Raw genomic sequence first — 19891 nt, forward strand, 5'->3', positions numbered from 1 at the left:
TCTGTTAGCACGGCAGAATAGGTTACGTGACCTCGTGAACGTAAATAGAAATGTGGTTTTAAAATAAAGCAGTATGATGTTGTTGCGGATTTTAATAAGTTTTAAATTATTCATTGTACATGTATTTTTTGACACAACACTTCGTTACAAACAATAATGTAAAATTCCTTGAGGGCAAATAGGTCACAGAGGAAGGCTATCCACTATCATCGTTCACGGTTTGACACATTTACATGTCAGTTTATTCGGGATATTGCACATTCGATTTAAAAAAAAAGATAAAGAAAAAACTTTTTTATTGATTTCTTCTCAACAATTTAAGGAATCGAGAAAGTACGATTAGACAGTGATGTGTCACATGGCGCGAAAACATGACGTAATGCCATGACAATCTCGGGCAACTATACCGCTTTGATCTCCACTTCAGATGCCATAATAACCGACACACTTCTTTTAGCTCTTTGAGGGGGTGTTAATTGATGATGAAAACAAGGCTAATTACTTAGTTTATCATCAGAATAATTACCGATAATTGTTAATTTTCACTTTCAACACGGGTCGACGTTGGGTGGATGATGATTATTATGTCCATATTTTGGGACACGTTACAATATAATTATTTTTCGGGATAACTAGTCTTCCATTTTTAATTATTTTAGAAATAAGCCCTGTTTCTTTGAGTCAATTGAAGTTATGACGTTTGGAGGTCCACTAAAGTATGAGCAGGTCTACTAGATTTCAGCAGTTGGTGGACCTGCTGAAAAAAGTTAAGGTCGAGGCCTGCAGAGGCTTGAAAAGTCAGGTTTTTGATGGGATTTATAGTAGTAGTAAGAGGTTGAACAACCACTTGCAGCTTTAATAATTCACAATTTGGGCATACCAGTCAAAACTTCATTGTCTGGCATTTCCAGTTAATCCAGAATTTTAGATTGGGGTAGGGGGTGATGGTATTAATCTCAATGCAGATCAAAGATTCAAATCATATTCCTGGCCAGTGTGCTTTTACTTGGTTTTAGTTTGAAATATAAATGTTGGTTGTTGAATAATATTCAATATTAAAATTATATTATTTAAAGAGAGAATCCACAGCAAGATTTCATTCAAGTTTCACGTTTAATTAAATATAAACCATGTTCTCTGCAAGTAATTGCCAACTTCTCCACATGAATTAGCGGCAGAGAATGAATGATATAGGACACAACGATCCTATGACCACTTGATCCGTAGATCGTCTGCTCTACCTTGAGCTAATCGGATGGGCTTATAAATCTGGAAATGAAAAAACAACAACAACAAAACGCAAACATGTAAAGCAAATATTTATTTCATAATATTTAAATACACAATCAAATGGCATTTTATATTGCTAAAACATCATCAAAGTCATTGTACATCCGGGTGTAAATCAAACATAACAATAGGATGCATGTTTATAATCTCCCTGTTTGAAACTACAATAGTGTTAGGTTAAAAAAAAAAAAAAAAAAAAAAAAAAATGCCTACCTACCTACCCTATTTTTTTTGGCCATGTCACTGGAAACAAACCTTTTTTTTTCTAGGCCTAAACAGGCTGGTAACATTGCCTGATCGGGCTTATGACACAAAAAGTAATATTTCTTGAAAAATAATGAAGATATTTCTTTCAAACTTGGTCCATTTATTAAGCATAACAAATAATACAAATTAGAATAAAAATAATTTGGTTGCCTTCAGTTTTGTTAAAATTACTTCCCCTTTTCAGATTTTTATGACACATAATTTTGGAAGTCCAAAAAAAATATGTTGTAATGCTAAGTTTAAAACAAAAAAGGGTTCAATGGCTTTCTAATGCTCTAAATTATTGCGCTAGTACATGAATGTATACATTTTACTCTGCTTTCACTTACAACATTATAGAGAAATGTTAGTTCTAAAAAAAATGCTCATACATCCGCACTAGAAACAAGGTATTTACCCTAAATATTTAGAATAAAGGTATTGGCGCACAAGTTTGGAGCAATAGAAAGCCATTGAACCTTTTCAGTTTTAAGCATTGCATTAAAACATTTTTTTTTTGGACTTCAAAAATTATGCATCATAAAAATCTGAAAAGGGGAAGTAATTTTAACAAAACTGAAGGCAACAAAGTTATTTCTATCTTGATAAGCATCATATGTTATGCTTAATAAATGGACCAAGTTTGAAAGAAATATATTCATTATTTGTCAAGAGTCAAGTGTTATCAGCCTGCTAAATTATATGGTCTTTTATATACTGACAGTGACCCTTTTAGATGATGAAATGAAATGTAATGCTCATGTCATCATCAAAGACCTTCGGCTAGCCTTAGTCCAGATATTGCCCTAGAAAAATCACACCCCCCTCTTGTATTTTGGTCGTGGAAATTCTCTCTGTATTAAATAATAATTTCTAAAGCTACACATGCTAATGCTATTTGTTATCCAATAATTTTGTGCACACAGTGTTACCAGGTTAAGTATATAGCCTGATTGGTACATGATGCACCAATTGGTGTATTCACTGATGCACCAATGGTGTATTCACTGATGCACCAACTGGTGTATTCACTGATGCACCAACTGGTGTATTCACTGATGCACCAACTGGTGTATTCACTGATGCACCAACTGGTGTATTCACTGATGCACCAACTGGTGTATTCACTGATGCACCAATGGTGAAGCTGAATTGATTGTGTCATCATCTTAAGTAGAGACTTACTCTAAGCCCTCTTTACACTTGTAAGGGAAACAATCTGTTTATATAGAGAAATTGTTGAGTGTACACCATTTGTTAATCCTAATCCTGTCCATGTTATATCAGTGGAATGGAAAAGTGTAATGTTCTGAGTCTGTTAGGTGTATGTATCTAATTTAGGCTATTGAAGTCATACTGAAATTAACAGTGTACTATCTACTTTAGACTTCTGATGGTTGCTCTTCGGTACTGAAGTTCCGTAAAAAATAAATGCGTTATAGATTTCATCAGCTGGTGTTGTTCAATCTTTTAAAATAAAAGAACCCAACATAATAGTTGCGCCGAGGATAGTCGGAGAACAACAGATATTTTATTATTCAGCCTGTTTGACAATCTGGGTAACCAACTATGGCCGTATTCGGGAAAATAGACGAGTTTAACCTTCATGGCGAAAACTGGGACAAATACGAGGAAAGATTAATGCATTATTTCATTGCCAATAAAATCGACGACAATGATATTAAAAGGTCCATACTGTTGTCGGTGGTAGGTGCAAAGACCTACAGTTTGATTAGGAATTTGTCCTCGCCGGAAAAGCCGGGTGATAAATCCTTCGACGATCTGAAAAAACTTATCAAAGACCATCTGAAACCAAAACCTCTGATAATTGCTGAACGATTTAAGTTTCATCAGAGAAAACAAGGAGGGAGAAGGTGTTAGTCAGTATTTAGCAGAACTGAGAAAATTGAGTGAAAATTGTGAATTTAAAGAGTTTCTTGATGAGGCACTTCGAGATAGATTTGTTTGTGGGTTAGCTGCACCATCAATTCAAAAGAAGCTACTGTCTGAAGATAAACTGACTTTGAAAAAGGCTGTCGAAATTGCCGTGTCTATGGAAATGGCTGCGAAAGAGACTGTAAAACTTAAAACTGGTCCTGAAATTGAAATTAAACACATAGCAAATAAATTTACGACTGGTCAAAAGGAGTGTTTTTGTTGTGGTAAAACAAATCATGATTCAGACTCGTGTTTTCATAAAAAAAGTCAGTGTCATACATGTAAACAATATGGTCATTTAGGTAAACGGTGTCCTCAAAAACAGTCAAAAACTGGTATGAATTCAGCACATCCGAAACCTAGTACAGCAAGGCCACAGCGTTCAGGTAAATTTCCATGGAAACCAAAGAAAAATAAATCTAAGGTACAATATTTTGAAAATGCTGAATCTGTTGCATATGAATCCGCCCTTACAGAAGAAAAAGGCCTCCTGCGTACTCTTGCTGTGTACATACAGCGTATATGATGCGTACATGATGTGTACTGAAATCAAGGGCTTTAAATAGTACGCAGGATATACACTGCACATACACCGATAGTACGTTTGTAGTACACTTTTGACATGCAAATGAGCTCTGCCGCGTACTACTTGCTGCGTACATGCTGTGGACTACATAGTACACAGGATGTACGCTGGAGGAATTTAGTATGCAGGAAATAGTACGCAGCATGTACGCGGCACATACACTTTTCACATGCAGATGAGCCTGCAGTGTACTACCCCTGCGGCGTACATGCTGTGTACTCCTGTGGCGTACATTCTGTGTACTCCTGCAGCATACATGCTGTGTACTCCTGCTGCATACATGCTGTGTACTCTTGTGGCGAAACTGCTGTGATAATGTAAATTCCTTACCCCACCAACTTTCGTTCTGTATGCAAATGCTGATCATTTGAACAGAAAAAAAAAACGAAAAAAGATAAGTGACATGCATCAATAAGTATTTACCCTTACCAAAATAATGTAGATTGATGTTATTAAATAAATTAGTATGCTTTTCTTCATCCACTTTTCAATGAAATAAATCAATTTTTGTAGCATGTAATTTGGTAAACATTTGAAGAAAATGGCGTAACTGCATCAAGGGGAAACAACTTTAATGCAACTAAATATAAGTGTTATGATTTATTATAGACGATGTGTGCATAGTATGTATTTATTTTGATTAAAATCCATCTGAAAACAATCTAGGACTGGAATTATATAAGCATTTATACACTTTTACGTCCGTAAAAAGTAGCGCACCAAAAAATTTTGGATTGATTTTTTCCAATGGGGCGAGCGCAATTAGCCAAAAACGTTCTGAAAATATACGAGCGGCAAATCCGATGAACAACTTTTTAATTTGGTGAGGCCTTAATGAGTTAACATAATGAGCATTAAAGCCTTTATAAAACATGATAGAATGGTGTTTTGCTTAACAGTGAGAGCTATTAATTCTTCTCATTCGGGCGCTGTTGAGGCATTATCTTGGTAATTATTTCATGTATTACAAAATGTAATGCAACGAAGTTCAAATAAGGCTTTTTTTAATTTTTCAATTATCCAAGTTAGAAAGCTCCAGGATTAATTCAAAATGAAAAAGAATATATTTTTACACTGCATGCAAGGTGCAGCTCAGAAATCACTAAGATGTAAGCTTCACAAATGAACATTGCAAATAGTTTGGCAATTTTTCATTGTTTAGAATACCGGTAATTTGAACTATTCTATGCTATTAAGATAAAAGTTACTCGGAAATCAAGTTCTTGCTTCCAAAAAAAAAAAAAATCTACAAATCCTCCCTGCATGAAGTGTATACTTTAGACTTTTACCTAAAAAAATTCAAAGTATAAACACCAAAAGAAAATGAAAAAGTCCCTCCCGCATATATGAAGTTTACTTCAGACTTTAACTTATAAAAAAAAAACTAAGTATAAATGCCAAAAGAAATTGTACAAGTCTTTCCCGCGTATATGAAGTGTACTGCACAAATTTCAAAGTATCTGCAGTGTACATGCAGTGTACTATTTTCTTGTACAAGTCCCTCCTGCGTACATGCAGTGTACTCCTTAAATTTTCAGAGTCTGTGCTGCGTACTTGAAGTGTACTAGTGATCTCCTGCGTACATGCTGTGTACTCGTCGAAATAGTATGCGGCATGTACGCGGCATGCGGTGTATGTAAAATGTACTCCTCTGGCGTACTACTGTGTTCGCGGCATATACACAGCAAATACGCAGCATGTACGCCACAGAGGCTTGCTTCTGTAAGGACGATGCTAGTAGTGTAGACGGTGACAGTCGAGATTGGCCGTTATTTACTATTAAATCTCCAAAACAGAAAGAAATTGTAGTGAATGTAGACATTGAAGGCCATTTTCAAAAAATGGAACTTGACACTGGTGCTTCAGTTTCAATACTTTCAGAGACTGATTATAATCAACATTTCAAAAACATACCACTTAAAGATAGTTCGGTTATTCTGAAAACCTATACCAATGAAACAGTTCAGATTTTGGGCGAAATTAATGTTAATGTGTGCTACGGTAGTCAGAAAGCTAACTTGCCTCTAGTTGTTGTGAAAGGTTCCGGTCCAGCATTGTTTGGAAGGAATTGGCTGTCAAAACTCGCTTTAGATTGGGGGAAAATCAAATTTACATTCACTGATCGAGGACTGTCTGCACTCAGTGAACTACTGAAAAAGTTTCCTGGGGTATTTGACAATAAATGTGGTACTATGCAAGGAGTCACTGTCAAGTTGTCCGTGAAGGATGGTAGTAATCCTGTATTTTATAAACCTAGGTCGGTGCCTTATGCTCTTCGTGATAAGGTCGCTGTTGAAATTGATTGTCTTGTTAAAGAAGGAATAATCGAAAAAATTTCCTATTCAGACTGGGCTACACCAATAGTAGCTATTCAAAAGCCTAACAAAACGGTAAGGATCTGTGGAGATTATAAAGTCACGATTAACCCCGTGTTAGATGTTCCAGAATATCCCTTACCTACCGCAGAAGATGTTTTCCAAAAATTAAACAGAGGTGAAAAATTCACAAAATTGGACTTATCTCATGCATATCAACAGGTGTTGCTTGATAAATCATCAAGGAAGTACATTACTATTAACACTCACCTGGGATTGTTCCGGTATCTTCGTCTACCATATGGCGTTGCGTCAGCTCCAGCATTGTTCCAAGAGACAATGGACAAAATTTTGAATGGGTTGGAGCATGTAGGCTGCATTCTGGATGAGATTATTATGACTGGGGTTGATGACAGTGAACATTTGCGTAATTTGGAAGTCGTATTACAGAGACTGAATGATATGAACATAAAATTAAACACTGCCAAATGTTACTTCATGCAAGATGAAGTTGAATATTTTGCATTCCGGGTAACGAAAGAGGGAATCAGACCGTCTGAATGGAAAATTGAAGCAGTTCTTCAGGTTCCTGAGCCTCAAAATCGTAAAGAACTTCAACAATGGCTCGGTTTAGTGAATAACTACCGCAAATTCATTCCGAACATGTCAACAATTGTACAACCACTTACTGAAGTATTGTGCAAAGATGTGAAGTGGAATTGGACTAAATCATGCAAACTGGCATGTGAAACCGTGAAACAATTATTGACATCATCAACAGTACTGGTACATTATCACCTGGAGAAATCAGTAACCTTGGCTGTAGATGCATTTCCATACGGGTTGGGAGCTGTAATTTCTCACGAAATGGAAGATGGCTTAGATAGACCTATAGCATATGCTTCTAGAACATTGACCACATCTGAAAGAAATTATTCTCAAATTGAGAAGGAAGCATTGGCCATCATATTTGGAATTCAGAAATTTCACCAGTTTCTGTATGCTCGTAAATTCATACTTCTGACGGACAGTAAACCTTTGAGTCTGATACTAGGACCTAAGAAAGGTATTCCAGTTTTGGCAGCATCACGATTGCAAAGGTGGGCAATTCAGTTGTCGGCATATCAGTACGATATCAGGTATCGTTCAACAACCAAGAATGGAAATGCCGATACTTTGTCGCGACTCCCATTACCTGAGACTACAGAAGAACAAACAATGTGTTGTTTGTGGAAGGAAGTGAGGTGAATAAGGAACAAGTAAATTCTCTTCCAGTTACACCGGACAAAATTGCAAAAGCATCACGTGATGATCCTTTGTTGTCGCGGCTAATACATTTCACAGTGAATGGATGGCCTGCCAGATCTGACTTAAGTCCAGAGTACTTACCATATTATAAATTCAAAGATGAATTTACTACTGAAGAGGGTTGTCTGTTAAGAGGAATTCAAGTGGTTATTCCATCTGCATTTCAAAACAGGATGCTAGAACAACTCCATGACAATCATCCAGGAATTGTTAAGATGAAATCGTTAGCGAGAATGCATATGTGGTGGTTAAACGTAGATACTGACATAGAGTGTAAAGTGAAAAACTGTGTTCCATGTCAACAGAATAGGACTCCAATGGCTAAAACACCTCCAAATCCATGGAGATGGCCTGGCAAACCTTGGCAACGTATTCATATAGACTATGCAGGGCCGTTCATGAACAAAATGTATTTGATTGTTGTTGATGCTCATTCCAATCTGACTAAAGTACTTGATCTTCTAAACGAAGATCTGAGAACGACCCATTCACATTCGTCTTCTGTATATTTTGGATTTCCAAGATTGCTATTTTTATTTTCGCAAATCTATTTTTGTTTGAACCAATCAGACAACTTGTTCGAAAGTCAAAGAGTAAGAAAAATTTGCAGTTAAACCAGGGCTGGAACCCGGGACCTCTCGCTTACAGAGCAAGAGCGCTACCGACAGAGCTAACCGGCTATCTGACAATTTTCTACATAAAAATAGTTAATATTAAATACCAAGGCTTTTTAAAGCTTGCAGAATGTTGTAAGTTAACTTTTAATTGGCTAGCGGAAGGGTTGTCAGAACGAGGCCATCAATAGCTCGTTGTCAGATCCTATGCGTAGCGTAATAGGAGATGTACTTTAGTCAGATTGTGCTCATTCAAAATGGATGGAAGTGATCACAATGGCTTCTACAACCTCTGAAAGTACTATAAACGCTTTGCGGTATTTGTTTTCATCGTACGGACTAGTGGAAGAAATTGTGTCAGACAACGGTCCACAATTTGTGTCAGCTGAATTTCAGAACTTTGTCAAAATGAATGGTATTAAACACATTCGTTCCGCTGCATATCATCCTAGCCCTAATGGTGAAGCAGAACGAGCAGTACGTACATTCAAGACTGCGTTAAAAACTATGAGCAGTGAACCTGGAACAGTAAACCAGAAGGTTTCGCGATTCTTGTTGTCGTATCATTCGACTCCACATTCTACAACACAAGTTTCACCTGCTGAATTGTTCCTAGGACGACGTGTTAGAACACGCCTAGATATCATGCATCCAGATCTTAGTAATAAAATTCAGAAAAAGACTACTCCCAAGGAATCTCAAATTTGTACGTTTCAGGAGGGTGATAGTGTTTGGATCCGTGACTACCGACAATCGACAGAGAAATGGGTTGATGGAATTATTGTCCATCAGCTTGGTCCAGTCACTTACAAGGTCAAGGTCGGTGATCTGATTTGGAAACGACATGTAGATCAGATAAGTATGCGAGAACCAGAAGTTATTGTGGATAATCAGTGTTCGGTTACCAATGGTGATTTCAATTTACCAATACCACTAACATCGTTAAACGGAAATCAAGCTTATCATGAAACTTCACCAGATGCATCCGCTGGAATTTCATCTGAAACAAGTGTTCGAACCCCGATTCAGGTGAAAACTGTTGAAACGTCTAAAACAGCAAGTCCAGTATTGGAAAGATATCCTAAACGTTCAACCAGAGGATTTCCACCTAAGAGATTTGATTTATAATTCTGTGTAAAGTAACATGGTATGCACTGTTCTAAGGGCATAATAATCCCTGTGCTACCATAGAGAACCAGATTCTCTCATTTTAAGTTACAGAATTTACAGTACATTGTATTTTAGTATTCTAATAACTGATACATGTGTTTCTTAATTATGATATATATAATAAGTTTTCAGTTTAAATCTTTACTCTTAAAAGTATTAACACACAATTTTTTTTTTTTGTTATATGTGTTATATTTGATCGTTGTTGAACAGTTAAATGACATAGAACATAAGTGTTTTTAATTTTCAGTAGAATTGCTTATACCAAAGAACTTTAACTATGGTTTATATGAAAAGTCTTTAACTGCGGTTTGTTTATTAAGTACTAAATGACAAATCATTTTATTTCCTAACGGGGGAAAGGTGTAATGTTCTGAGTCTGTTAGGTGTATGTATCTAATTTAGGCTTTTGAAGTCATACTGAAATTAATAGTGTACTATCTACTTTAGACTTCTGATGGTTGCTCTTCGGTACTGAAGTTCCGTAAAAAATAAATGCGTTATAGATTTCATCAGCTGGTGTTGTTCAATCTTTTAAAATAAAAGAACCCAACATAATAGGAAAAGTAACCTATCTATGTTAAATGCTATGCATGATAAGACAGTCATGCATCTAACAGTCCTGAAATTGATTTTTTTTATTTTCTCATATTCCTAGATATTTTCCCATACTTTGATGCATATATATGGGTAGTAGAGATTGTTCTCTCTCCAGCAGTAGCCTTTTCAACACATTTTACCTTTAAACTTGTGAAATTCTGTGGGTTTTGACTTTTTCAAAAAAATCGTCTGTTTGTTGACAAATTTCACCACAGAAAATGTCACACTTTCCCCAGGGCATTAACTTATTTGATCTTTACATAGTTTTCTATTCAGATTGCTAATCCTTGTGGCAATTATGCATGCTTTTTCCCTGCCTAGAGGTAAAAAGTGCATAGTTTGCATGGGGTACTAGGTCAATAGCCGGCACTAAGCTTACCATAAAGTCTTAGCGGAGTTGTCTCCATTTTTTCCAAATATTTTACCCGGGATCATTTTTTTCAGCTCAAATAACTTTTTTTCAGAAAATGATATTTTAATTTTTTTTTTATAATAATGTAAAATCTTGATTTCACAAGTGAATGACAATTTTAATCATACAAGTAATTTATTTCATGTCTATATACAATTGATAGTTATTTACATACAATGTATTTTCCCTGCATAACATCACACATAACATATTGACGTCTGCGCAAGAAGCGTGACATAATTTTTCTGGGCCTCTAGGAATAAGGCAATTTTGTTCCATTTCCTTTCAAAAATGTTTCTGTAAAATAATTTTATCAATTTATCAATTAAATGGAAGCCAGTCTCATAAGATTTTTGTCTGATAAATATAATTGATCTTATTGATCAATCGAATGATGCCTGCTCTTCACTGCAAAGCAGAGTGGGTGCCAGTAATGACATAACAAACAACAACAATGAAATGGTAACAACAACAACAGAACAGTGCTTAAGTAGAAAATATTCTCAGGTCCAACTGTATATAGGTTTTACTTTGACATATACGCCTATACATTTTAAACTGTAGACGGGTTTCCCTTATAGATATAAACAAAAAAGTGCAGGGAGCACACTACTAATAGGTTCTCCTGTTATGTATCTCAAAAATTTCACTTAAAAGATTGATACACCAATCGGTGCATCACCAAATACACCAGTTGGTGCATCACATACCAATTGGTGCATCTTGCACCAGTTGGGCCCAAGATGCACCAATTTGGCTGCAGTATACTAGACCTGGTTACCAAACTTTCAGGCTACGACCGTGCATGTATTTTACATCTTTTGCATACATGAATGAGAACATTGTTTACCACAGCATATTGGTTTGGAAATTTCTTTTTCCAGCTGAATCACAACATACCAGACTATAAGTAATACTGCATGTCCTTACTCAGTAAAGATAAAATACTTCAGAATTTATGGAAACACTATTTCACTGTCCAAGGAATTCAAGAACTGATACAACCTCTGTGTTGCCAACCATTTCCCAACAGAGCAGGGTTACAAACAGTTTATTACTAATGTTTCTCCATAGCCAAGTGGTCTGAGACTCACTGTGAGTTGCCGGCTTCTGTCAATAAGTTTTTCATAGTGGCCACAGGTTCATTTCCTGTTGGGGCAATCTTTTTGTCAATTTTTTTTTTATATCCGAAATAGGATGTATATTTTGAACACATGGTGTGGGCAGCGTAAACAAAACTTGTCTCCTCCCTAGTTTGAGCAGTCTTATCCTATGTTATCCAGAATTGGCAAAAAATTTTATAAGCATAGGTCATAGGTCATGTACAATATTCATCCAGTTTGAATGATTTCAGGTGGATCATTTCCATTTATGCTATCCATTACTGTCACTATTGATAACTACTATGGAATGAAAATGTTTTTGTAAATATAGCTCTTCAAAAATTATGAATACAGTCTCACAGCAAATTTCTTTTGTATTATTCAAGGGTATTCCAGGACAAAATTTAAAAGATCACCAGAAGAATTTGATGTCAAGAGGGTTACCAAAGAAAGCCCCAATAGCTGGAGTAAAGAATGTTATTGTAATAGCCTCAGGCAAAGGCGGTGTCGGTAAATCTACAACATCAGGTTTGTGGTGTATTATATCTCCCCTGGGTGGAGAGATATTTTTATTTTGTGCTGGCTGTATGTCACAAAAGTTTGTCCGGACTACTTCTCTAAAACTGATGTTGAGATTTCAACCAAACTTTGTAGAAATATTCGATACTAAGGCCAGTTTTGCACTTATTTGGCATTTTCTGTTTGCATGATTTTTTGGTGGAGTTACAGTCCCTTAAAGGTCAGTTTTTGATAAAGTGTATCGTGACTACTTCTATACTATTGGTAGTATTTGAAAGAAACTTTATGGGATTGGTCAGGACCAAGCCTTGTTGCACTTTCTATGTGTTTTTAGTTGAATGATTTTTGATGGAGTTATCGGTCTTTGAAATAAAAAATAATACATTTCAATATGGTTTCACTACAGCACCATGATTTCTTCACCAGTCCTAGTCATTCATGTATTTACACAGAATGTGTATATCTTCAAGATCTTGTTTAAGATCAATAATGAGCTAGATCAGAAAAGTCAGTCCAGAGTTATGTGCCCTTGGTTTATGTAAAATGCTTTTTTGTGCCCCCCATGAGTGGTGGGGGCATATAGATTTGCTCTTGTCCGTGCGTCCGTCCGAAGTTCGTGACACGCCTAGCTCAAAAAGTATTTGATATAAATTAATGAAACCTTGCATGAGACTTTATCATGAAATGAACTTGCACACCTTCTATTTTTCGTCTGTCTCCGCCCCCTAATTTTAGAGTTATGGCCCCTGAAATAGTCAAAAATGCACATTTTCACCTTGTGACATGCCTAGCTCAAAAAGTATTTGATATAGATTCATGAAACCTTGCATTAGTCTTAGTCATGATATGAACTTGCACATCTCCTATTTATCATCTGGGTCCGCCCCCCCATTTTCTAGAGTTATGGCCCCTGAAATAGTCAGAAATGTACATTTTCCCCTTGTGATACGCCTAGCTCAAAAAGTATTTGATATAAATTGATGAAACCTTGCATGAATCTTGATATGAACTTGCCCACTTCCAATTTTTCATCTGGGTCCGCCCCCTATTTCCAGAGTTATGGCCCCTGAAATAGCCAAAAAATGCACATTTTCACCTAATTATGTGCCTCACTCAAAAAGTATTTAATGTAAATTCATGAAACCTTGCTTGAGTCTTTATCATAATGTGACCTTGCACATTTGGCATTCTTCTTGAGAATTTTAGCGTTTATTACAGAGTTATGGCCCTTGAAATAGCCAAAATAGTGGATTTTTTGTTTGTGATGCTCATAGCTCAAAAAGTATATGGTATAGAATAATGAATATATTTCATTTATTTTTTTGAGGCTATACCCCATTAAGACTGCAAACATTTGAATGATTTCCCCTTATTTGTGAAAAATGTACCAGTGGGGAGCACACCCTGTGTCCTACAGATACATTCTAGTTTCACTATGTTTACGTTTGACCACTTTCATTTCTTAGCTAATCCTAATTATATTTACACAAAATGTGTCTGTATACCAGTGAGATCTATTCCAAATTTGATTGAGGGTAAATTATAAAAAAAAAAATGCCATATTTTATTGTTACACAATAGCATCTTCATTTCTAAATGAAATCTTAAAATATTAACACAAAATGTGTCTACTTGTAAAATCATTGTCAGATAGGAGTATTAGTGAGGTCAAATTGCTGTGTTATGTGCTCTTGATTTATTAATAAATTCCATGTAACAATTATATGAAGTATAACTGTTTGTATGACTGCAAAATACATATACCAAATGTCATATTAGATTTCATATGTGAGTGTGTTGTATTTAGGTTGGATCTTTGTGAACTTGACTTTTACTTAAGAACAGTGGTACTCTGGTGAGCGATATAGGGCCACCATGGCCCTCTTTCCAAAAAAAAAACTCGTATCAACATTTAACCTCATCTAGACAACATGCAGAGTGTACAACCCATGTCATTAGATCCAAAGTCAGGGTCATACTTGAAGGTCAAAGGTTATGATCACAACATTATACTTTCCTTGTACCAAAGCGGCATCAGGGATAAGGGGGTCGGGTTGGGAAGGTATTAATCACCTTTAGTGATAGCTCTAGTTTACGTTCTATACACATTGTAAACATTATATTTGCATGTATCTCTTGTTTTATTTCAGTGAACCTAGCTCTTGCAATGGCTGCAAATGAACCAGTAGGTATTTTTATTTAAATAATGTCCTCAATCTAAAAGTTATAGACACATGAAAAGGTAGCTCATATTAAGTGGGCTTGATTGATACCACACCGGGCTATCTGGACCATGTGATCGGTACACTGAAATGTGCTGTGATGTTTTGATCATACTATCCAGCTTGTGTCTCACAAGTGTACCAAACTGATGCATGCACAACTAGTCCAGTGAAACAGGGGTATACAATCCAACCAACTTAATGTTGCAGCAGTGAAATGCTGAAGCTGGTTGAACATTCTCACCTTTCTGTTTTAACTAGGAATCAAATTCAAATAAATTCAGATACATTAGAAAGTAGTATAAGCACTTAACAAAAAGAGGGAAGAAACATTGCTGAAAATTGTGAAACAATGAGTCAAGATATATAAACAATACAAAATCATTTCTCTTCAATATTAGTATACTACTGAATTTATTTTTAGAACAGATCTTAGAAGGCCATGTTTGCTTTTGACACAGTACTACAAACATGACAATGGTGACATGTATCATGCTCTAACTTTGCTTTGCCATATCTTTTACAAAGAAGTGGAAAATAAGGCTAGATATACTTGGTATTTCAGGATAAACGTATTGGTTTACTAGACGCTGATGTGTATGGACCTTCTATACCCACCATGATGAATCTCCAGGGAGAACCTCATCTCAATGATAGTATGTTTCCTTATGATACACTATATTTTTGTGGAATTATGGCCCTTTTTGAAATATGACAACTACATTGGAAAATTCAATACATAACTCCTACTACAGTTTTTATCCAATTGAAACAAAACCATCATTAACATGAATTGGACATGTGCATTTTGCTAGTGGTTTCATGTCCAATAATTGGAATTATGGCCGTGTGATGTAAGTATCATTCTATCAAGCATTTTAGGGGGCATTTGTATTATAGCATTGACATCATTCTTTTTGCTAGGTGAAGTTCACTATAAAGATATTTTAAGAATTTAGAACAGTCTTTAATGTTAACCATCATATTATCTGAAAAGATAGTTTTACTGGTAATATTGACCAGTGATCCCTCTACTGGTCTATGCAAAGAAGATTTTTGAAAACAAATTATAAATAAAGAGGTTTTTTTGAAATATTATTATTGAATATCTTCCTTATATGGAAGTCAATATTAACCTTTAGCCTACTGGCGGCAGGTGATTCTGCCTTTGCAACCAGTGCAGACCAAGATCAGCCAGCAGCTCCATTTTCAGTGAACACTCCTTCAAATGATAAATGGTACTGCCCAAATTGAATGATAAACCAGTCCATTTTAGCATATAATGATACAGACAAAACATATTCAAAGTTATCTGTATCGTCAGTAAACAGTCCTCTCTAAGTTACAGAGTAATTTTAGTTGAAAAAAAATCTTGTGTTTAACACAGTATTAAATGACATTATTTTACAATACACAAGATGTTATTTCTGTTCTTTACCCCTGACTTGACAGAGAAACAAATTGTGAAATGAGCCGTGCCATGAGAAAACCAACATAGTGGGTTTGCGACCAGCATGGATCCAGACCAGCCTGCGCATCCGCGCAGTCTGGTCAGGATCCATGCTGTTCGCTATCAAAGCCTATTGCAATTAAAGAAATTGTTAGCAAACAGCATGGATCCTGACCAGACTGCGCGGATGCGCAGGCTGGTCTGGATCCATGCTGGTCGCACACCCACTATGTTGGTTTTCTCATGGCACGGCTCAAATGTTAATAAGTGGTCTTATTAGTGGAGTTATGGGATCATTTGGAACTGAAACAAATGGTCTTAGCAAATAGTCATTTTAGAGGGGTTTTCAATCAGTGAGACATAGACAATATAATTCTGTTCTGGACAAAAGCGGTCTTAATAATGAGATGGTCTTAATTTAGGGGTTGTCTTAATGCAGGGTTCTACTGTATGTGCAAAATGGAAAGAAAAGGTACACTGTGTTACATAAAATACTAGTTTTAGTCTTCTTTTTTTTTCAGAAAACCAGATGATTCCTTTGATAAATCTTGGAATAAAATGGTGAGTTCCATTTTGTTAAATGCAAGCAGTTACATAACAAACTTACTTATTTATAAAGATTTCACACACCATGAGATATTCAAGTGTAATGTTAAGCTCTTCTTTTCGCAGAGATGTTGCCAGTGATACAGGAAAATATTTTAAATATGTTGTTAAGTTAATTTTAAGGTGGAGAGAAACATTCTCGGAAAGGGTGCAACATGCTTTCTCAAAAAATTCCTCCGACCACCTCGGTAGTCTAGTGGTAGAACACTGGCTTCGAGTGCGGGAAGTTATGGGTTCAATCCCTGGCCGCGTCATACCAAAGACATGAAAAATGGTGCTAGTAGCTTCCTCGCTTGGCATTAAGAAGATAGTGCTAATGTGACTGGGTGGGATATCATGTCACATGTCCATGGCATGATATTCTGGTGAGGTAGCACTATAATGTTGGGCATTGCGCTCACTCTGCAAGTAGACACCGTTGTTTATATGACTGAAAAATCGTTTAAAAAGACGTTAAACCCAAACACACACACACAAAAATGCCTCCACCTTAAGATTAGATTAATACTAAGTTGTTCTAGACTGGTTTTAAAAAAAAATAATTAAAATTCATTATGCAACTCTAGCATTTTGTTTGGGAAAATCTATACCAATGGCTTTAGGCAGTGTAGCTGAACATTCAACTTAGGTTCAGACCCACTAACAGCAGCGTGAAGATCTACACCATTGCTCATTGCTGTTCTACTTAGGTACTTTTTGATGAAAACAATTTACTCTATCAAAGATTTATTTTACCAGCATGTCAATGGGATTCCTGGTGGATGAAAAGTCGCCTATAGTTTGGCGTGGTCCTATGGTAATGTCCGCTGTACAGAGATTACTGAGGCAAGTAGGTACTGTTTTATTCTTAGAGCCATTAGTAGTTTAAACTTGACAAAATTAAGTTTGACTGTACTGTTGCTTATACTAGTTATACCTTCAGGTAAAAAATTATATGATGGCTATATTGGAGTCATGCATGTTCGTCCTTTGGTCTGTCCCTTGGTCGGTCCATCCATCCATCATGTCTGCACCATTTATTTTCTTAACTACTGGGAAGATTTCGTATGACTAGCATCATTTGATCAAGTCAACATTCAGTGAGCACAGCCCAAATCACTAGGTCCAAGTTCAAGGTCACACTTGAAGGTCAAAGGTGAAATTTGTGTCTGCTCCATATCTTTTAAACCAACATGAAGATTTTCATAAACCTAGTATCAGTTATTTACCTCATCAAGACAACATGAAGAGCTTGTAATCTGGGTCAGTAAGTTCAAGGTCACAGATAAAGATCGAAGATCAAATAGCTTAAAGTTTTGTCCATTATATAACTTTCAAACTGCTAGAATGAATTTTATAAAATTAGCATTATCTGTTAACCTTATCCAGACAACATGCACAGTGTACAACCCAGATTTTAAGGTCCAAGGTCAAGGTCTCAGAGGTCAAAGATTAAATAGCTTAAATTTTTGTCAGCTGCATATCATCTTAACCACTGGAAGGATTTTTATAAAACTAATGCCAATTGTTAACCTCATTCAAATCTACTTGCAGAGCATACACCCCAGGCCACTTGGTCCTGTTCAATATCACTTTTGAAGGCCAAAAGTCATGATCACTACATTCAACTTTTCCTGTATCAGAGTGGAGTCTAGGGTTATTAATTTCCTTTAGTGATATTTCTCTTATGCTCTAGTCAGATGATTATACACTTTCTTGGCTCACTCTGAACCACAGATTCTTGATGAGCTAGTATTGTAGGTGGATCGTCTGTTGACGTCACTCTTCGACTATAGCATCCTGACAATGTCCTATCTCAAATTTGTTCAGATGGGGACCTCTGGCCTCTTTTAGGAGCCTCTACAGCTCAAAATAGAAAACTTTTGAAAACAATTTCTTCTCAAGAACCACTTGGTCTGTAGCATCACTATAAGGTCCTTTTCGACATTTTGTTAAAATGAGGCCAGTTGGTCCCTTTTAGGGGCCAGTATATCTAAAATTAGAAAAACCTTTAAACAACTTCTTCTCATGAACTGCTTGATGGATCTTCATCAAACTTGGTCTGAAACATCAGTGTAGGGCCCTCTCCCATTTTTCTCAAATGTGGGCACTTGACCTCTTTAAAGTGCTCAAGGTGAGTTGTTGTGATCACTCTATGGCCGTTGTCGTGTGTACCGCATCTTCAACAGTTGGACTGTTGACACTATAGAGGTCACAATTTTGGCCAGATCTTAATGAAAGTCGGTCAGAATGTTACCCTTAAGGATGTAGGAGCGAATTTTTTCTAACATAAAGAATTTTTTCATACTCTGTGAGCTTGAAGAACATTTGTTTCCAAGACAAACAAGAGAAGAAAAAATATAGGTCACCGTACTCGTTTTAATTTTATAGGGCATTTTCTTTACCCACTGCTTAAGCATTTCTGAAATTTTTGCAAAATTAGAAAAATGGTGGTACTTTATAAAACATATAATATCCCACTTAATATTATAGGGATTTCGGGTTTTACAGGTTAATATGAATACAAGGTGATGCCAGTATTATATAAGCATAAATGTCACTAACAATTCTCTTTCATTTTCACATATTGACATAATTACCCCACCCACTTTATTGTCAATGGAAAAAACGTATTTACATCTACAAAAAAAATTCTGACGTTAAGATTTTCAAAATATTTTGCAGCTTTAATGACCCACAAAAATGCTTCAAAATGGAAAGAAAAAAAGTTGGGGTCACCGTGCATCTAAGAGATTTATTAAGAAAAAACTGTTAAAAATGGGTGAATTTTGATATTTTTTGTTCTTTTTGTTTTAATATATGTTTTCTAGATAATATAATGTGCTATTTTGAAAACTTTTATTTCAATTATAGCTCATTATTATATGTATCAGTCAGGAAAATTTCAAAACCAAACCTAATCTACTTTAATAGATATTTGACATTACCTAACCCTACACCATTGTAAATCTTATGTCAATTTTAGGCAAATACCAGCCAAAAATAAGGGTGAAAAAAAAAAAAATTCGCAAAAAGTAGAACTATTTGCTTAAATGGTACATTATCAGCCATATTTTAATTATCTATCATTAATTTTTGGCAAAACATTTGTTAGAAAGCACTATTCAGAGAAACATTTTTTAAAAAGTGCGGATATCCTGAAAAAAACGCTCGTACATCCTTAATAAAAATCTTCAACGAATTCATTGTTTGGTCATCTGTGGTCAAAAACTAGGTTCCTACAACAGTTAATAGGAAACCCTTGTTAACGCATTAGAGGTCAAAGTTTTTACCTCATCTTCATAAAACTTTGTCAGAGTGTTTGTCTTTATGAAATCTAGGTCAAGTTTGAAAATGGGTTACCTGAGTTCTTAAACTAGGTCACTAGATCAAATCATAGAAAAAACTTGTTTACACTCAAAAGGCCACATAATTACTTGATTGTCATAAATTTTTGTCAGAATGTTTGTCTCTATGAAATATGGAAAAAGTTTAAAATTCGAGTCATAGAAAAAACTTGTTAACACTCCAGA

The 19891-nt window shown here is 35.7% G+C and overlaps 1 protein-coding gene across 1 annotated transcript in view; it reads left to right on the forward strand.

Annotated features, from left to right (window-relative positions):
* The window catches only part of LOC123561252 (iron-sulfur protein NUBPL-like), a 34673-nt gene that overhangs the window by 2051 nt on the left and 12731 nt on the right, over positions 1-19891 (forward strand). The window contains exons 2-6 of the mRNA XM_053525072.1: positions 11969-12110; positions 14252-14286; positions 14889-14979; positions 16295-16334; positions 17118-17208. Coding sequence (XP_053381047.1) covers positions 11969-12110; positions 14252-14286; positions 14889-14979; positions 16295-16334; positions 17118-17208 — 399 coding nt within the window. The remainder of the gene's footprint in view (positions 1-11968; positions 12111-14251; positions 14287-14888; positions 14980-16294; positions 16335-17117; positions 17209-19891) is intronic.

The sequence above is a fragment of the Mercenaria mercenaria genome, chromosome 15 (assembly GCF_021730395.1).
Source record: "Mercenaria mercenaria strain notata chromosome 15, MADL_Memer_1, whole genome shotgun sequence".
NCBI classification, from domain to species: Eukaryota; Metazoa; Mollusca; class Bivalvia; order Venerida; family Veneridae; genus Mercenaria; species Mercenaria mercenaria.